Raw genomic sequence first — 20146 nt, 5'->3', positions numbered from 1 at the left:
AACTGAATAAAAGTAAGGAAATTCTCATTTTTATTTTGTACATGTAACACCCTGCTTATTTATTAATTATTCGTGGTTGCCAGTTTTCTGTTTCTGCTCATTGTGTCCTGTAGTCAATTAAGTAAATCCATTGAGTTTCATTTAGTTAGGTAATTATGCTTAGACCTATATAGATGAAAAATCATTATACATGCTCTTCTTATGATCATCTTATCATGCATGGCTATATATATATATATATATATATATATATATATATATATATATATATATATAACGTTTATAATACTATACTCTCCTACTAAAAGGAATCGGAAACAAGGTTTTACTAGGAGCGCATGGGAACTTAAATACGCAGGCGCGGTTGCTGCCCGTGCTGTGTTTCCCGCTGCACCCCTGTCACACAAGTTGTGTTGCATTGATTCCGGTCCTCCGCGTCTCCCTTCAAATCATGGCCGGGTCTGATGTTTTCAAAACTCTTCTCTATACAATTAACAACCTGCTGCGACAACAGCAGCACCGAGCGGTTCTGGCGGTTGTGAAGGGCTTCAGGAATGGAGCCGTGTGAGTGTTATGAGCAGCTGTGGTTGAGACTGACCAAGAATAGATAGACAAAAAAGATACGGATGTATCCGCTCTGACTTATATACGACAATTATATGTATAAGAGACCACTGCAAAATGATCATTTTCTGTGGTTTTACTATTTATAGGTATGTATTTGGGTAAAATTAACATTTTAGTTTTATTCTATAAACTACTGACAACATGTCTCCCAAATTCCAAATAAAAATATGAATGGAATGGAATGGCTGCCATACATGTAGAGATGTGGATTTAAGAAAAATTTGCAGTGGTCTCTTAATTATTTCCAGAGCTGTATATGAAAACCTTGGTCCAAATGCAATCACCTTGTTTACTCCTTGACAAATCAAAGCCGGCGTCTCTTTAGCACTTCAGATTGATACATGCTTCCAGTGTTCTTTATTGATTTGGGAGAATCCAGATTTCAAACTCATTTGCACTTTACTGTGCTTTAATGGTTATTGGGGATCTGTGTTTTAGCTTGGGAGCAGATCTCTTGCTTATAAAATTGATATATCTCAGGATCCAACTGAACTAAAGAGTGTGCTGGTGTATTTTGTAATTGCTTTGCCTTTGCATATACATTAAATTGTAAATATATACTACCTTAAGATGAACTTTAAACTTGAACTTTGGATCTCAGAATTTAACAACTGTCAAAGCTGATTACACATTTTGTAACAGCCCAATTTGCTGCATTAGCAGAAAAGTCATCATGGAAACCTAATACCTTACTGTGTACTGTCTTTAGAAATTCTCTGACTTGGTCTTCCTTCATTAACAGCATTTTGTGCTTTTACACAGATATGGAGCAAAAATCCGCGCACCCCATGCCCTTGTGATGACGTTCCTCTTTAAAAACGGAAGGTATACATGTTGTTTATATTGGATCTATCTATTTGAAACATACCAGCAACACTTGAAATTAAACCTTTGGGGATCAGTGTATTTTGTAAAGTTTGCTAGTAAATTTGAATTCACCAGTTCAGTCTGAAAGAAATCCATGCACCTTGTCTGACTGTCACTCAAACACAAGCTTTTCCATGCACTTAGAAAACTATCTTCATCAGAGGTTAGGTTGATCATATTCAGATTTTGCTGAGTCTGACATTTGTAAACCTTTCTATGAAGTAACTAAATATTTAAATATACAGCTTAAAACAGGAAGTCTACTTCACCCTGGATATGTCATATTCTGTCCATTGCTATTCCAACACATTCCCCCAGTGGTTGATGCAATGCATTAATAACTCTTGTCTGCACATCAGACTAAGACGGCTTGGCCTAGTGATTTGTTTTACTAAACAAAGTAGCAGCAGCTGTAAACCATATCTTTCCTTCCTGTATTAGCCTGAAAGACAAACTGAGAGCCATTGCCCAAGCGACGTACACCCACTCTCGAAACCTGGCCTGCTTCGTGTTTACCTATAAGGGCCTGCAGGCTGTGCAGGAGCGTCTCCAGGGCAAGAGTCTACAGTCCCACTCCTTCATGGCAGCTTGCCTGGGCGGCTGGCTTGTGTTTGGGGAAAACAACCACATCAACAGCCAGGTGACTCTCTCTGTGGCATTAGCACTGTGGAGTTCATTGTGAAAAGAAGCAGATTAGTCTGAATGTGTGTTTTAGAGGATGCTGTTGTATGTTCTTGATTATCGGTAATGCAATTCCACATTGTGTAGGTATGATGTGAAAGAGTAATTTACAGGTTCAAATTCGCACAAAACCAAGGAGCAAAGATTAATTCACCCCAGTATTAAGGCTGTTGTAATCATGTATGTTGTACAGGGCGGCTTTTGACTGTTATCTGCCCCACAGATAAACATGTACCTCTTGTCCCGGATCCTGTTTGCCTTGTCTCGCCTGGCAGTGGAGAAGGGCTTGCTCCCCCAGCCGAAGAGAGACCCTTTCCCCCTGTTTGCAGCCCTGGTCTGGGGGATTGTGCTGTGGCTCTTTGAGTACCATCCCCACACACTCCAGCCTTCTCTCCAGTCCTCCATGAATTACCTGTACCACGACAGCAATGTGTGGCATGATATCTCGGACTTCCTCGTCTACAACAAGCCACGGGCGGGGGCCCAGAAATAGACTTCACTGGGTGTTTTTATCCGTGGACCTCATCCCTGTTTCCCTTCCAGGCATCAGTGGAGATCTAGTAGTAGGAATGCAAAACGCCTGTCTTTTTAAATAGATGTTGTTGCAGTGTCGAGAGATGTGTGGTTCGAGGGTTAGGACATCACCCCTTTGGTCCATTCCAGATGTTCATGACCAGTTAGAGCAAAACTTCATCCTGCCAGCAGCATTCTGTCTTTTTAAGCTTCTGTTGCTCATTCCATTATTGTGTCATTGATGCAGACTTCAATTCAGAGTATGAGTGTAAGTGTGCATACTCTATCCTACATCTTTTTATTAAAATTAGATTCAATTTATTGACCTTAGAAATGACTACTGAGTATACTACTGATCCACAGAGGAAGCTGGGTTTCCCGATATGTGAAATTAGATCTGTTAACTTTTTTAATTGGGCACTAGCATTCATCACATGGCAGTTTATCTTGTTTTTATATGGGGGGAGATGGCCCCCAATTTCTGCCTACATGTTTAAACTGTGCATTGAGCGTGAAGTCAATATTTTATTTGCTCAGTATGTACATGACAGCTATATAAGTTAAGCAAACACTACAATTAAGCAATTAACCTATAGTAATTCTACTTTATAAATTGAACAAAAGAAAAAAGAAGACAATTTTCAGTTTCTCATGTTTTCAAAATGATGAATGCATGTAGTGCTATTAATAATGCTATTATGATTTTAATCCTGTAATTCTAAAGGTGTGGATGTTTAGATTGGTATAGACGGTACTGTTCTGTGACTGGTGAAGTCACAGCTGCACATTTAATTTAATCTATTTTTTTTTTTCCTGTTACTGAACTACAATTTTTTTTTTTTCTTGTTTATACTGGGCATTAATATAGAAGCAGACACACAAGCAGAATTTGTGTTAAAATCCCATCCCTATTTTACAGTAGCAATGATACAGGGTGATGTTGTAGAAGCAGTTTATATAGACATCATTTATATATTTTTTACTATTATAACTAAAATAATCAGATTCGTTAAAAACAAAGTTTAATTTCACAGAGCGACGGCTGTGCTTTTTCTCCACACAAAAAGCAGCCTAGTTATGGGCTTCAAAGAAATGGAGCAGCTGTGGTCTTTGCCTTATTTGATCTACATTGGCGCTATAGCACCAGGCAGTATGGCAGCATGCATTCTAGGTCTCGGGGCTAATGGTGCATATTCCACAGCATGTATGAGAGTGAAATGGATTTCCTTCCTCGGTCTCGGCATCGCAGCAGTCTTTTGCAGTTCCAGTATGATGACTTGAACGCTGCTTCTTGAATCCCTTCAAGGGGCCAGAGTTTGCCTGCGAATCCTGCAGACTCCTGTGAATTTGTTTCATTTTTATAAGACCTGGCCGACCGTGCCTGACTTTGTTGAAACCCATCCAGTGCTGGCATCCTTAAGTTATTGTTGGTTAGTTCTTAGTTCTTCCTTCAGTGTTTCTTTCAGTGCTCTTCTTAAAACTAGAACTGCTGCACTTAATTTGACCCATCAATGGAGATGTTCAGATTGACCCTGATAATCAAAACCGGATGTTGAATGTTCTGTGTTTTTGTTCATCACTTCCACTAACGTTCATACAAAACCCTGTAGCTGATTTGTGCATCATATTACCAGTGATTTATTTATTTTTGTTATGAAAAATAATTATGAAAACCTAGTATTCACAATAAATGTTGCTTTTGAATGTAAAATAGAGCTGTTTTTTGGACAGTGTTGCTTAATCATTCAATTTATAATGTATTATTGAAAAGGCAATGACAGTTCACTATCAATGTCATTAACCTTGCATTGTTTTTCTTTTAAACTTGATTTTTTTAACACTGAATGGATATCAAGTATATTTAATTGTACTCTGTGTACATAAACTCCTTAACAAAATCAGAATCAAATAAAATATGTATATAATGTAATGTTTTTATTCTAACTTTTATTTCTATGCGATCAACTGCAGTTTAAATTAAAGGAAACCCTAGATTATTTTGTGTGCAGTATTATATACAATGCTTAAAGTAGCATTGCCCTTCTAACAATTATATGTAGGTCACGTAGTGAGCAATTAATAATGAGGTAATTAATACAACTAAACCTAAACTTAAATTCTTGCTTTACTGTTATAACACTACAATGTCTTATCTGAAGCAAACAGATGCAATGTTTTAAGAAAAGAAGGGCTCGGCCCCTTATCTGCTCACCCAAGATTACTGAAGTGCAGTGTTAGTTCTGCAAAGTCCAACTATAACTATGGTAGAAAATAAACCATCCATTTGATTAATATTATTGGGATAATGTAGCATTCTACTTTGTTATGATTGATGGGTAATTGCACAATAGGGAATTGCTACACAGCCACATTAAATTGTTTAAAAAAAGATGCATTTAACCTGCTGCTACAGCCCTCCAAGTGACAATAAAAATATAATTCAGACAACATGAAAGATTAACTTTACCTGCACAAATTAATTGCTGTTTTATTATTACATGTAAACTTTTGCCTGCCACTCCATACATTTCCCACTTTTCAACTTGTTTTAACTTTTTAACTTCAAAATGTAAATTCAGTCAGCTAGATTCTTTATACAGAATACACACATTATATATATATATATATATATATATATATATATATATATATATACACTCACCTAAAGGATTATTAGGAACACCATACTAATACTGTGTTTGACCCCCTTTCGCCTTCAGAACTGCCTTAATTCTACGTGGCATTGATTCAACAAGGTGCTGAAAGCATTCTTTAGAAATGTTGGCCCATATTGATAGGATAGCATCTTGCAGTTGATGGAGATTTGTGGGATGCACATCCAGGGCACGAAGCTCCCGTTCCACCACATCCCAAAGATGCTCTGTTGGGTTGAGATCTGGTGACTGTGGGGGCCAGTATAGTACAGTGAACTCATTGTCATGTTCAAGAAACCAATTTGAAATGATTCGACCTTTGTGACATGGTGCATTATCCTGCTGGAAGTAGCCATCAGAGGATGGGTACATGGTGGTCATAAAGGGATGGACATGGTCAGAAACAATGCTCAGGTAGGCCGTGGCATTTAAACGATGCCCAATTGGCACTAAGGGGCCTAAAGTGTGCCAAGAAAACATCCCCCACACCATTACACCACCACCACCAGCCTGCACAGTGGTAACAAGGCATGATGGATCCATGTTCTCATTCTGTTTACGCCAAATTCTGACTCTACCATCTGAATGTCTCAACAGAAATCGAGACTCATCAGACCAGGCAACATTTTTCCAGTCTTCAACTGTCCAATTTTGGTGAGCTTGTGCAAATTGTAGCCTCTTTTTCCTATTTGTAGTGGAGATGAGTGGTACCTAATTGTGATGGCTAGATGACTGGGTCAGAGCATGCTGACCCCTGTCCACTGCTGAAAGCGCCTACAATGGGCACGTGAGCATCATAACTGGACCACGTAGCAATGGAAGAAGGTGGCCTGGTCTGATGAATCACAAGTTCAAGGTGTTGACTTAGCCTCCAAATTCCCCAGATCTCAATCCAATCGAGCATCTGTGGGATGTGCTGGCCAAACAAGTCCGATCCATGGAGGCCCCACCTCACAACTTACAGGACTTAAAGGATCTGCTGCTAACATCTTGGTGCCAGATACCACAGCACACCTTCAGAGGTCTAGTGGAGTCCATGCCTCGACGGGTCAGGGCTGTTTTGGGACCTACACAATATTAGGCAGGTGGTCATAATGTTATGGCTGATCGGTGTAATTATATATATATATAATACACACACATATTGCAAGAAGAACAGATCAGAGATAGACAAAGGAAGTTACTGAATACATTCCAAGACATGGAAAAAGACGAGCACACAGAATAGAAGACGTGCAGGCGTGACGTGCAAAGGAGAAGCTGTAGATCAAAGCAAGTGGAAATGTCTTGGGGAGCCTCATCCAGCAATTGATCCATATAAGATGATATATATGATAAATAAGTATAATCTTGAAAACAATATTTATTTATCGCCTCGTTTCACGTTTTAACTTTATTTATAGCATTGCTTTGTAAATAAAGTGCACACTGGAGTCCTGCAACAGCGTGTGGGACAGGATGGCTGCGTATTTCATGTAAATGTATAATTTAAGATGCACTCAGTCATGTATAGCCTGCAATTACACATGCTGGTGTAACTCAAAACCATAACCGAAAGTACCTACAAAAGACTCAACCAGAAGCTTATATTTAACAGTTCAGTGCCGCAGCTGTCACAGCTCTGCCCAAAACATGACAGCCTCGTTTGAGCTTCACCCCGCCCCCCGGGAGACGGAATCCAGCCTTAGCCAATCACAGAGCGGCGCACACACCTCTCTCACCGAGGAGTTCCCTCCGATCCACCAATCAGGTGAGGCGGTTATTACGCGTGCAAGTTTCGCGGCAAAAAAATTTGGCGCGTAAACCCCAACCCTTGTCGGATCAGCTGGGACAACAATAACAATAACAAAAAAGCTGTGCGGGGCAAGGACCACAGACGATCAAAACTACCGGACTTTGTTGGATTAACCTATTTTTTTTCTGCAGGAGCGTCCACAAGTTATTTTTTTAGCAGGATGTTGAAAAATATTCAATTCCAAATCTTGCTGTTTGGTGCTTCCTGGATGCGCTGATCAAAAGAGCAGGACTGTGCTTTTGTTTTCGACAGCAGCAACCGACAGAGAAAGCCCGAGACGGGGACAGTCGTATGGATGTGTGGAGCTCACATTTCGTCTTGAATTAGAGTTACAGACATTAGGAGGACGGGTTACACAGCGCAAACCGGACCTCGAGATCTGCCATTGGGAAAACTGTACAGATACTTTTAGATAGAGAAGTCATTGTTTTATAGGTACCTACAGGAACCAGCGGTGCAGATCAGTGTGGTTTTAGCCCCCCCACCCCCACACACAGCAGTGCTTTATGAAATACAGTGCAAGAACCGGTAGATCAGCACCACGAACAAAGAGCAGAGCCTTGTTCAACATGAGAGCTGAGAGAGACTTTGGCACTGCATGGGTCTGAGCTGTAGCAATCATCGCGTAAACCGTGTGGACGCAGTGACTTGCACAGGGATAAAGAAGTGCTTTCTAAAATAAGCATTGTATACTGCCAGGGCATAAGTGCATTCAGTTTCCCTAATCGTTAACAAGCAGGTTTATGATTCGGATCGTATTTGCGGATATGGGAAGATACTGGCTTCTAGAGACTTGAAAAGTTACCTTGATGCATTGTGTCCCCTTGGTTTTGCTTTCTATTCAACTTAAAGGAATTGAATCGCATGGTAAGCGGCATGCAGGGGCCTCAAAGCAATGGCTGTGTTATAAATTGAGAGACTTTTTAATGCTTGAAAATTATAGGCTCTGCCAGATCTATTATTGTATGTGTTTGAGTTACAGTCGGGGTACTGTATAATTACAGCAGTTAACTCGCCAGGTGTAGCAGTTGATGGCTACAATCAGTTTTAATTTGTCTATAGGATTTACACCCATGTACTCTGTAATATAAACACTGACTAAAGTTTGTTCAGATTAACTGTACTCTCTGTAGAACATGTCTCCAGTTTGCATTGTTTTCTGAGTGTACTGCACGCAGTTAGTTGAAATACTGATCTCGTACATCAGTCCAGCCCTGCTTAGTTACTCCCCAAGTGAAAAGCGCTCCGCTCGCTGGCTGCCGGGCCATGTCAGAGACGCTGATCACTGGGCAGACCTCGGAGGATCTTCTGGCCGACTTTGAGTCCATTTTGGGAGCCGGCAGCATTGAGTTAAACGAGCAGCAGATTGTCATCATCTCCACCCCAGGAAATGTGGACATCCATTCCGCAGCCTCCACCAGCACTGGGGAGATCCTGCTGTTCGCCACCCCGCAGGGTCCTCCACCTGGCGACGAGGAGCAGAGGAGACCGGCTCTGGGACGCCCTCCGGTAACGGCACTTTCTCTTGTCATTTTGCGCAGGTCTGCACAGATCTGCACTGTTCTTGTTGTGTTATTGTCTCAAAGTTGCAGAACTGCGAAGATATGCGCTACAAGAACGCGACAGTAAATTCGAGTGGGGGCGTGGCGTAACTGCGCAGGAGGGACATCGGTGGCGTTCTTGTATCACAGATCTCTACAGTTCTGCGCAGGTCTGCAGAATCCCAGCGATCCCATTGGTAGAGCCGCGCAGAGCTGCGGAAATCGGCGCTACTGTCAGCCAGACAGAACACCATGAAAACAGATAATTTGTGTACCTTTCTCTAAAAACGACCTGAATCGAAAATGCATCCGAAATGTCGTTTGCAAATGACCAACATTGTTTTATTATTTTAGTTTTAATGATCCCAGCGGTTTAAGGCTTACATTTCCAACATGGGCAAAATCAAATGTCATAGAAGAGACATAAACTGTCACCCAGTATAGCCCCAGTTTGCACAGCATCTGTTAAGTTACTATAGTTTGAATAAACAGACGCTATGTTTGGATATTGCTGGCGCTTAGCATTTTGGTAAATGCATACGACCACGTATCCCCAGAACAGTGCGTGTTGTCACTATTATTTTAAAACATAATATGCATTTATTGCCTGTGGGTACGACGTCCATGTTTTTTCAGCAGTAAGTCGTATCTCTGGAGTAAATGACTTCACTACTGCAGAGCTTTATGTTGGTAGAATTGACCTATTCCTCGTTTGTTGGTTTGTGTTTTCCTGTCGCTGTACTTGGCTGTGGTCCTGTCTCGGTCTCTCTTGACTCTGGTGCAGGTGAAGAGGAAGCTGGATTTGGACAGCGACCATCAGTATGTGTCTGAGATCCGCCAGCCCCCCAGGAGTAGTTTGCGAGTGCATGAGAGGGGTATGGCACAATTTTCAGATTTTCCACTTTTTAAAATCCCACAGATGTTGTGTATCAGTCCCGTTTTATTACACATCAGTTTATTATTGTTAAAAACGTCATAAACTTTCTGGTTTTATGTCATTTGCCTCTCAGGCCTCAAGTCCTCCATGGAGAAGTCTCGCTATGATACCTCTCTGAATCTCACCACCAAGCGCTTCCTGGAGCTCCTAGCCAAGTCACCTGATGGGGTGGTTGACCTCAACTGGGCCTCGCAGGTCCTTGAGGTCCAGAAACGCCGCATCTATGACATCACCAACGTCCTGGAGGGCATCAAGCTCATTTCCAAGAAATCCAAGAACAACATTCAGTGGCTGTGAGTCTGACTGCTGCCTAATATCATGTTTTCACTTGAGCATGAATTACAGACCAGGTGCAATTTGCCCAATTTATTTCCAAGAGTTGGAGACAATTTTCTTTCTTTCAGTGGTTAATTGGCTGAAACGGGGGAAGGATTTTGTTTTTCTCCTAGCCGGCCAATCACATTTAGTGATTTCTAAAAGTGGGGCACAATTATCTCTTGGCATTGACTGTAAAAGAAGTAGCCTAATGGTTGTAGAGAGAAAATATATGAATGTAATTTAGACTACTTAGGTTATAGGTTTAATGTTTTTGGCTTACAAACAGTTGTTATCCTGGAGTCTCTACACAATATAACTTCATTTGATAAATTCACAGTCCAAAGAAGGGCCATCACACAGTTACAGGGTAATCTGAGCAGGCAGAATACTGTTTTATTGGAAAGTATTTTACATTACAATAAAAAACATTCAAAATTTTAATACTTATGATTAATTAAAAAAAAAAAACAATTCTAAAATCACCTACATTTTTTAAAATCTTAATGTGATTAAAATGAACCAAAATACATAAATTCAAATAAACATGTGCAATAAATCAATCAAACAATAAACTTGTGATAAAAGGCAATACTGCCAAATAAAACACCATTAAACAATAAGGTCAAATGCATTGAAATTAACTGAAAATGCATCAGACAAATCAAAAAACAAATAAAACAATAAAATAAAAACAAAAACAAAACAGTACGATGCATTTAAAATTAAAATCCAAACGGCCAATGTATTTGACAAAATAACAGAACAAAAACAACCAAAAAACCAAAACAAAACAAGTGCTTTTAAAATCAAATCATCCTTTAAAATCAATTAAAAATCATTTTTAAATTATTATTTTTTTTAAAACAATCAATCATTATTGAAAGATTAAAAGATCTTGGACTTGGGCTCCAGCAGGGGGAGATGGCCGTCCCCGGAGGTGGGTCCCAGAATGAGGGACATTTGTTTGATGTCCCCAGAGGTAGCCGTTTAGACGAGGTGTCAGCTGCCCAGTACCAGAGTCTGCTGAAGGAGGTGTCGGACCTGGGGGAGGCGGAGCAGAGACTGGACGAGCTCATTGCGAAAAGTAACCTGCAGCTCAGACTGCTCACCGAGGATCCTGAGAACAAGCAATATCCTTTTCAATTCAGGATGCAGGGGATTTCCCCTTATGTCCATCTAAAAGAATGTGCTGCTTCAGAAAGTTGTGTTTGTTGGGTATGGTTGGTGCTTTTTGAGTTTAAAGTAAGCTTGGGACCAGTCCTTCCATTTTTTGAACCCCTGTATCTGTGATGCTAACATACTTTCACAATGAAACCATATTTTCCTTTGTACTGTGGCATGATCTCCAAATCCTCTTTATATACAAAAAAAAGACTAGTGAAAAATGTGTGCTTTATGTTGGGAATTTCTCCATCCACTTTGATTCCTTAATTCAGTACACGCTGGCATATGTGATGTGCCAGGACCTGAGGAACACTGTGGACCCCCCCGACCAGCTTCTGATGGTGGTTAGGGCTCCTCCAGAGACACAGATGCAGGTTTTAGACCCCTCAGAGGTAGGTCTGAGACAGGAGTGTGGTGAAATAAACCATTTTGCGAAGTTCCTTTTTGATTTTAAGACAAAATGCATATAAGCACATAGTTTTTTTGGGATTAGGGTTGAATGGCTGGACTTGACGTGTTGAAGTAAGTGCAGTGCAGAGTTTTAAATACAACTGTCAGAAATTTAGATTGGGTGTATGGTTTTGTTTTTGTTTCTGTACTATTCTGGTGCCATCTCCTGGCAGAGATGTAAAAAGGCATCTCAGGGAAGCTGTGCTGCTGGGGGTGTAGCAGCCTGCAGTGTAATTCCCAGGACAGTCACTGGGGGGCGCAATGCTCTTACTTGACTACAGCTCCGGGAATCATGTGTCCTAAGCCAACAAAATAGAACATATGCAATACACCGTTACATGCCATTTATTATTACTATTATTATTATTATTGATTCCATTTCATTAGACATTTAGAGCTGCTGACAGACAGGTGGACTTAAAGTAAAAGAGGGGGTGGGGGGGATTAAATGCACATTTAATGTTTTAGTTTTAGACCAAAAGATGGATCCACAATTTTAACCATTTGTGTTAGTTTTTTTCAATACTTTTATTTTTTCACTGCTGATTATCTCTGGTCCTGTTGTACTTCTTTGCAGGGGTTTCAGATCTCTCTCAAAAGCACCCAAGGCCCCATCGATGTGTTCCTGTGCCCAGAAGACAACGCTGGGGTCTGCAGCCCGGTGACAGGAAATAGCCCCTCCAAAGCAGCCAGTCAGGCATCGCCTGCTCCCGCCCCTAGCTCCACAAGCACCAATGAGCAGCCGCAGTGCAGCAAGCCCCAGGAAGTGACATCGCCCCCTCGGGAGGCTGCACTGCTACTCACAGGTGAACCAGACAAGGGATAAAAATAGGACAATCTATTGATGTAACAGAGGACTGTCAATTCCTTACAAACTGAACATTAGTTGTACAAATTATTAAAAGTTTGAATGTTTTTTAATTGTAATGTAAAATACTTTAAACACTAAAACAGTATTTCTTGGATTTTTCTGTACAGTTTAAATAATGCTACTAAATGAGACTTTGAAAGCTTTTTGTGACTTTTCTCACCTTTTGGCTGCAGATTGTAATGTATTTCCTTGTTCGGTTAAGAGTGCAGTGTGACTTATCCTTTAATTTGAAAGGGCAATGTAAACCTAAGAAATGTATATATATTTGTGCTATGTTGTTGTGCACAGTGCTGGAGCTGCTTCTGTCTGATTAACTCCCTCACCCTGGCGTCTGTTCCTCTGCAGAGTCTTTGATGGCGGCGGACGCCTTCTCCAGTCTGGGAGCGTTGCCCGACTTTGACCTGGCCACCCTGCCGTCCTCTGATTACCTGCTGGACAGGAGTCCTGAGGAGTTCTCCTCACTCCCGTTGGACAGCTTCATTAATCTTTCCCCTCCCCAGGTTCACGACTACCACTTCGGGCTTGGGGAGGGCGAGGGCATCAGCGAACTCTTTGACTGTGATTTCGGGGATCTGGCGCCCCTAGACTTTTGAAGGATGGAGGAAGCGTGTGCACGTGGCGGCAAACAGCAGACAAGCTATTGGTGTGGGCAGGGCTCCGTGATGGCACTCAGAAAAGAGAACATAATGCATCAGATTGTTTTATTTATTTATGCATTTAAATATTTGGAGTTTCCCACCCTTTCTTTTATTGTGTGGTTCAGATATATTGTATCAAATGTTTGTGTTTTAATTTGATTATATTCCCTCCTTTAGATACTGCCACAAGAATTTACATTTTACATTTAAATGCAATATTTTTTTAAGCATTTTTGTAGTAACCAATTGTGTGTTTTGTACAGAATAATTCTAGAATCTAGTCCAGGCGTTTTGACCGAGAAGGCTGAGACTAGGCTAGGAAATGCATGTTCTCCAGGGCTAACAAAGAAGGGATCCCTTACAAAGCTCAGTATTTTAGAAGGGAAAACCCAAAAGGATTGTAGTCAAACACACAGGACAGTGTGTGTGTGTGTTGTGTTGTGTGGGGGGTGTTGTAAGATAAGGTGTTGAAGCTGTACATACTGCTTTTTGTTCTGCAGTAGTTCTGGAGTTTTCCAGTTTTACCACTGTGTGTATTAAATTATACAGAGAAAATAAATGATTTTGTGGCCGTTGTAAAGGAGTAGCGTTTAGTTGTGTGACCAAAAGCAACGGACAGCCACTTCTTGGGTACAACAATCCTGGACAGAATGAATGTGTGTCAGTGTTATTAAAGAGTCTTACCTGCCGATACATCAGTGTACCCAAGATGCCCAGTACAGGTGTAAACTGTTCCCTTCTTCCCTGTTGCTTACCATTCTGTAGGATAATGAAACAAAACTAATTAGTAACTTATACATTTGGATTAACTTTTTTACATTTTTTAAAACAATACTTTTTTTTTTTGTATTTCCTTTTTTTTCTTGAACATTGAAAGCTCTTATTTTTGTATAATTTTACAATGCACTGCACCTTCCTTCTTCTTAAGGAGTTAAGTATTTATTTCTTCAGGGATTGGTCTTCTTGCTTCTGTATATAAAAACTGCAAGGAAAACTCAAAACAGCTGTTTGGTTGTCTGAGCTTTTCACTACTGACATTTTGATTTTGATTTGATTTTTTGTTTTTGTTTTTTAATTCTATACTGACCCCAAAAGGTACTTTATAAGCTGCAAGTATCCGGCCAAAAAGCCAGGTTGATATGTGTGGAGATTGTTTAATCACGAATATATATATCTATAAAAAAAAAAGTTTTTTACCCCAATTGTTGCATTCTTTCTTTTGCAAGTGAATGGATTATTTTTTATTTTCAGTGTTGGAACTGAGCTTCTGTACTTTAAACAGCATAATTCAAATATTCCCCAAATCCAATGCAGACGAGATTGGACAGTACTTACAATGAATTTTTTGTATACTTTTTACATAGCATGTTATTGTGTGCCATAACTGTTGAGCTTAAAAATGATGATTTGAACTTGCTGGTGCAGACGGAATATATAAGTATCAAATTGAGCATGAGAAATGTCCTCAACCGTATTCAGGTCAGCAGTTATTATTGATATGTATTTATGTGATAAGTGTAATATTATCTCTTCCTCCACATGTAAGGAATAAATGTGGAAAATGACTAGGCAACATTATAATGCAATAACCTGATATAAATAAAATGACACTTAGATTTGGGATATTTTAATTTTCATATATGGTTACATTACATTTTGTCAGTCCTTTTCTGGATACACTTGTTTGCTCAGGGACGTCTGTGAAAATGAAGAGGATAGTTTACAAGAAGCAGATCTCAAACTAGCCTTAAAGGGTCTGCTCTCTTGTGACCCGAATTATCCATAATTAGTGATTGCTTTTGATGGTGAAGAACTGTATATTCTGAACCCTTTTAGTTTTTAGCAATAGCAATGCACATTAACTTTCAGAATAGAACATAAATCATGTTATCATAATCATAATCATAATTAAATTGTGAGTTTCAATACTTGGTTGCAAATCCTTTGCAGTCAATGACTGCCTGAAGTCTGGAACCCATAGACATCACGAGATGCTGGGTTTCTTCCCTGGTAATGCTCTGCCAGGCCTGTGCTGCAGCTGTCTTTAGTTCCTGCTTTTTCTTGGAACGGGACAGGGTTCTTTAGATGTTTTTTGACAAACTCTAAACTGGTCTTCCTGTTTCCTGTTTAGATCTTGTGGTAAACCCTCTGTATTTACTCTGGTAAAGTCTTCTCTTGATTGTTGAGTTTGACACAGATACGCCTACCTCCTGGAGGGTGTTCTTGATCTGGCCAACTGTTGTGAAGGGGGTTTTCTTCACCAGGGAAAGAATTCTTCTGTCATCCACCATGGTTGTTTTCTGTGGTCTTCTGGGCCTTTTGGTGTTCCTGAGCTCACCGGTGCATTCTTTCTTTTTAAGAATGTACCAAATAGTTGATTTGGCCACACCTAATGTCTCTGAAGGCAAAACTGAAGGCCCCAAGAACGCCCCAAGAACAAGCAGGAACTAAAGAGAGCTGCAGTGCAGGCCTGGCAGAGAATCACCAGGGAAGAAACCCAGCATCTGGTGATGTCTATGGGTTTCAGACTTCAGGCAGTCATTGACTGCAAAGGACTTGCAACCAAGTATTGAACTCACAATTTAATTATGATTATGTTTGTTTGTCCAAGTACCTTTGAGCCCCAAAAATTGTGGGGACAACATATAAAAATGGGTGTAATTCCTACACCGTTCACCCAATTTGGATGTAACTGCCTTCAAATTAAAGATAAAAGTCTACACTTAAATCTTGATTGTTTCCTTTCAAATCCGTTGTGGTGGTGTACAGAGACAAAATTATGACAATGGTGTCACTGTACAAATATTTATGGACCTAACTGTTAATGTTCTCCTCAGTGCGTCACTACACCAGAACTGTCTGTATTTTAACCTGAAAAGCCTGTTTGCATCATGTGGATATGTATCATAACAGTGTGATTAGGCTGCAAATCAAGATAGTCACCGTAAAAATCGGTCTGTTCAAGTACAAACAAGTTTGTCTTAGTTGATCACTAGACTGATGTCATGAGAGTGAAATAGGGAGCAGGAAATCAGTAGGTTATGCACTGGCAATGCTAGACACTTGCATAACTAGAGAAGGGGGAGCTTTCGGCATCTGAATTTTTTGCTTGTGCTTTCAGACTGATATTTTAGTGGTTCCAAACATATCCCAGTATATAATAACTTTTCATTATTATTATTGTATTTATTATTTTAATCAAAAGGTGACATTTTAAGAGTGCCATAATAATAGATAAATATGCAGAATTCAAATACCTATTAAGAACTCCACTACAGAGCACAATTAAACAATATAAAAACTGGCATGAGGTACAGTGCTTCAAGAGCAAGTAGAATAAAACAAAGCTGTTGGACATCTGACCTTACGTAGTAGGAGGTGTCAAGTTAGTCAGGTTGTGCTGGTTAGATCTGTAGGTGGTAAAGCAGAGATATGAACTGTGAAGGGCACAGGTGCAGTCTAGGACATTCCAGGAGGCATTGAAAGGTGGTGACGGATGGTGCAGTCTTGATATTTTTCTTTGGAAGCTAATCTCTCAGGAATCTTCTCTAGAAAGCAGTTCCAAGTCAATACATCACTACAAAGGGTGGCGGGGGGGGTGAGTGAGCCACCCAGCCAATTCAAGGAGAAAGTGGCAGGGTTCCAATTAATACATCCTGTGCAACTACCCATGAAATGTGTCTTGACACTGTTCGGCTGTAGTTGTAGTTTGCTCATTGTATACACCCTAATGTGTTTTAGAATGTATAAATCTAGAGACCTCACCTGGTGTTAACAAAGGGGCGTGTCTGCTAATTTAACAATTTTTTTGTATGTATTTTTTTCAGATTTTAATGTTTATCTTTTGGTCTTCATGTGTTAATTATATTTTGTATGAATATCACGCTGCTGGATTATGTGCTTGGGTACTCCAATCTACTCCAATGCAATCTACTCTGGCATCTGCTGCTATATCTGTTGCACATATATTTTTATACCTAATCATCAGATTTTGTTTATACAGATATAAACTAATCATGTGTTCTGCGACTCAAGTTACATGTTACATGCTTTTGCTACTTCACTGATAAAAGTCTTCCATCTCAAACGGTAAACAGCAATGATAGTATTAGTAAATCGTAAATTATAAAATCATATTGGCATATCGAAGATGGTTTAATTTGGGTATTTGACTCCCCAGTGAACACAACACCAGCACCACCTTATAGTATACTTTACCCTGTCAGTATTGCTAGGCAAATTACGATGCGTGTCTGTGGTAACACACTCCCCAAAGCATTAAATTATCCCTTGAATGAAACGTTTTGTAAACTGCACGAGAGCATCTTGCAATACAGTAGGCCTATAGCATATGTTAAAATAATAAATGCACACAAACTCACAAAGTTATGACCATAACCTGTAAATTACACCAAATCCTAACACTTTCTATTGATTTATTATTCTGAACCAAATAGCAGGGGTTTGCACGTTAATGTGTGAAATAGTGTCTGAATAAAATATACAGTTTGCTGTAAGGGAAATTGTCAACATTTGGATTAATATCTGCTGTACTTATTTTTCTCTGTGGTGCTAATATGCTTCCATAGTTTTTCAAAAAGGTGTAAAACAAGCCCTTTCCCATAAATAACGCACATATATTGTTAATAACTAAACAATTTTAGGTATTGTGCATTTGCTAAGCAAACGCATTGTGTGGAATTTATAAATTAATTTCGGAGTGAACAACTCCGATGTCAGCACACTCGCTTCCGGTCAAAGCGCATAAATATCTCGTCATCACGCACGCCTTCAGCGCGTCATTCTCTTGCATGGCGGCCCCGGCAGTGCGTCACTCTGCTCACCGGCGTCGCTTCTCTCGCTCTCCTGCCTTTCATCCGGACGATTGCTCACGCCAATGCATTCTTCACCGCGGATTCGTCGCGTCTCTCTGCCGGGAACCTGCGTTCCTCCATCGCCATGCCGTGCCCCCGATGCTCTGCACGTGTCTGCCTCCGGATCCTTGGTGCCGTGATCCTCACATTCATTGACGCCGAGCATGCGCCCCGCCCTCTGGACGCCAGCCGTCCCTTCCTGATGACGTCTCCGTCCTTCGTTTGGCCCCGCCCCCGCATAGCTCGCATAATAACACCACCAACAACAACAGCAGTACAAAAAAAAATAAACTCACTTCCCTCCTCCCACGGTGGCTCCTGCCACTGTCCCACACTGCTGCTGTTTACATGCTTTTGCTTTCTTTGTTCCTGTCCAGCATCTTTGAGTCCCCCCCCCCCGCTCCTCCCCCACCTTTCCCCTCCCCTTCCCCCTCCACTCTCCCGGGCCCAGTGCCCTCCTCCAAGTCTACTTCCTTTTCCTCTATCCTGCTTTCTATCTGGACTGGCATGCCACTTGGCGTTTTCCATCCTAGGCCCCGGTTTCCTTTTATCCGTGGCCCCCGATGCCCCCCTCACTTGCCTTGCTCTGCATGACCATGACTCATACCCCGCAGTGCTGGCAGTGGGCCACACCCTCCCAAACCCCTCTTTCACGTCTACTCTACGTCCCTTTCCTCTATCCTCCCTCCTGTCTCTGTCCTGCGTTCTGTCCCGACTGGTGTGCCGCTTGGCATAGGCCGCATCCCATACTAGGCCCCCGATGCCCCCGTCACTTGCCTTGCACGCATGTTGGGCTCATGCCCCGCAGTGCTGGCAGTGGGCCACACCCTCCCAAACCCCTCTTTTGCTGGCACCCTCCCTCCAGCCCTGAGCGGCTGCTTCTCTGCCCTACCCCTAGCCTCGTTTGGTTGCCCAGCGCCTCCCCCTGCAGCCCTTGCGGCTCGTGCCCCTCCCCCCGTCCACCTCATGGTCATCCTGCAGCCCTCGCGGCTCCTTTCAGTTCTCCTCGCTTTTCTCTCCTCCTTGCGGCAGCACAGTTTGCTTCCTCGGTTCCACCATGTCCCCCGCAGCCCCCTCCGCGCAGGTGCTCGAGCAACATAACGTCCGCTTTGGTCATCCCGAACCATGTGATCACGCAACATGAGACTTGTTTTCATGTTGCCCTCCTTCTCCTCTTGCCCGTCCTCTGTGATGCCGATCTACCACTTCCCTTGCAGGACCTCTGAGCAGCTGCCAGTGCATTCCTACAGACCCATCTAACCCTTCCTACTACAGGTGTCCCTTTGCTGTGCATTGCTGCCTACTGCTGGTCTCCCGTGATCTTCTATACAACCCCGTTGTGCAGGACCTCTCCGCAGCCAGCAGCGTGTTTTCTGCAGACCAGTCTAACCCTTCCTCCAACCCAGGGTTCCCGTGGCTCCTTAAAAAGTCTTAAAAGGTCTTAAAATAAAATCTGGGAAATTAAGGTAATACATTGTCTTAAATTTACTGTAAATTTGCTGTAGGTATTAAATTTGCAGATAGTGCGTTTAAGGCTGATGGGGAAAATTGTCATGCATGGTAGGTAAAACGTCTAATTAGCGTGTATTTGTTAGATAAAAGGACAACTTAGGCGTATCCGCCCAAAATTCGGGCATCAATTACAAAGTATTAATTATGTGATAAACGATTTGAGATAAAGACATGCAGTGTTTTTAGCTACATAGCTAAGATTCTGCTGAAAAGAGCCATGTGCGGTTTGTTTGCATCATGTACTTCCTGGTTTTACAAATTCAATACGCAAAGCAGCACATGGGGCTGGAATTGCCCAATGGAGAGGATGTCACTGTGTTTGTCATGTGCCATGGAGATCTGCCATTCTAGACAATCCAAAAAACCCCGTCTCAGGCAGCTGATCAGTGTCTGTTTACTGACCGAGCAGCGCCAGAGATGGGGGAGGAGAGTGAAAGCTGGCAGAATGAGAGTGAGAGAGGGGCTTATACATTTCAGCTCATATCTCAGCTATTATAGATGCTACTGATGAGGTATCTATGGATTCAGCTTCAGCTATGAAGAGCTTCAGTTATGCATGTATTATGTACTTATAATACAGTATATATTATTATATTACATATAAGTGGACAATGTGCAATAAAGTAAAAATGAAACCGAATTAGATTTTTTTTTTTTCCAGCAATGGAAAACAGAAGCTGATCAAGATTGTGAGGTCAGCAGAA

At 41.3% G+C, this 20146-nt stretch overlaps 2 protein-coding genes and 1 long non-coding RNA gene across 4 annotated transcripts; 2 read left to right on the top strand and 1 right to left on the bottom strand.

Annotated features, from left to right (window-relative positions):
- The first annotated feature begins 408 nt into the window (after positions 1 to 408).
- pxmp4 (peroxisomal membrane protein 4) lies at positions 409 to 4618 on the top strand. Its single transcript, XM_066702772.1, has 4 exons — positions 409 to 564; positions 1390 to 1452; positions 1936 to 2134; positions 2399 to 4618. Exons 1-4 carry the CDS (start codon positions 452 to 454, stop codon positions 2666 to 2668), a joined length of 645 nt encoding a protein of 214 aa, XP_066558869.1. The 5' UTR covers positions 409 to 451; the 3' UTR covers positions 2669 to 4618.
- A 2497-nt stretch (positions 4619 to 7115) lies between these two features.
- Positions 7116 to 14244, top strand: e2f1 (E2F transcription factor 1). Its single transcript, XM_066702770.1, has 7 exons — positions 7116 to 8646; positions 9463 to 9553; positions 9689 to 9908; positions 10911 to 11063; positions 11375 to 11489; positions 12125 to 12353; positions 12764 to 14244. The coding sequence occupies exons 1-7, from the start codon at positions 8404 to 8406 to the stop codon at positions 13009 to 13011; spliced, it is 1299 nt and encodes a 432-aa protein (XP_066558867.1). The 5' UTR covers positions 7116 to 8403; the 3' UTR covers positions 13012 to 14244.
- On the bottom strand, positions 11877 to 18115 carry LOC136748758 (uncharacterized). 2 transcript variants are annotated; one of them, XR_010816620.1, is made up of 3 exons: positions 17901 to 18115; positions 16420 to 16466; positions 11877 to 13815 (listed from the first exon to the last, which is right to left on the bottom strand). It is a non-coding gene; the product is annotated as an uncharacterized LOC136748758 (long non-coding RNA). The 2 variants fall into 2 exon arrangements; XR_010816621.1 differs by lacking the exon at positions 16420 to 16466.
- Positions 18116 to 20146: the final 2031 nt, after the last annotated feature.

Source organism: Amia ocellicauda, chromosome 4 (genome assembly GCF_036373705.1).
Source record: "Amia ocellicauda isolate fAmiCal2 chromosome 4, fAmiCal2.hap1, whole genome shotgun sequence".
NCBI lineage: Eukaryota > Metazoa > Chordata > Actinopteri > Amiiformes > Amiidae > Amia > Amia ocellicauda.
This window is presented reverse-complemented; position numbering and strand designations above follow the sequence as displayed.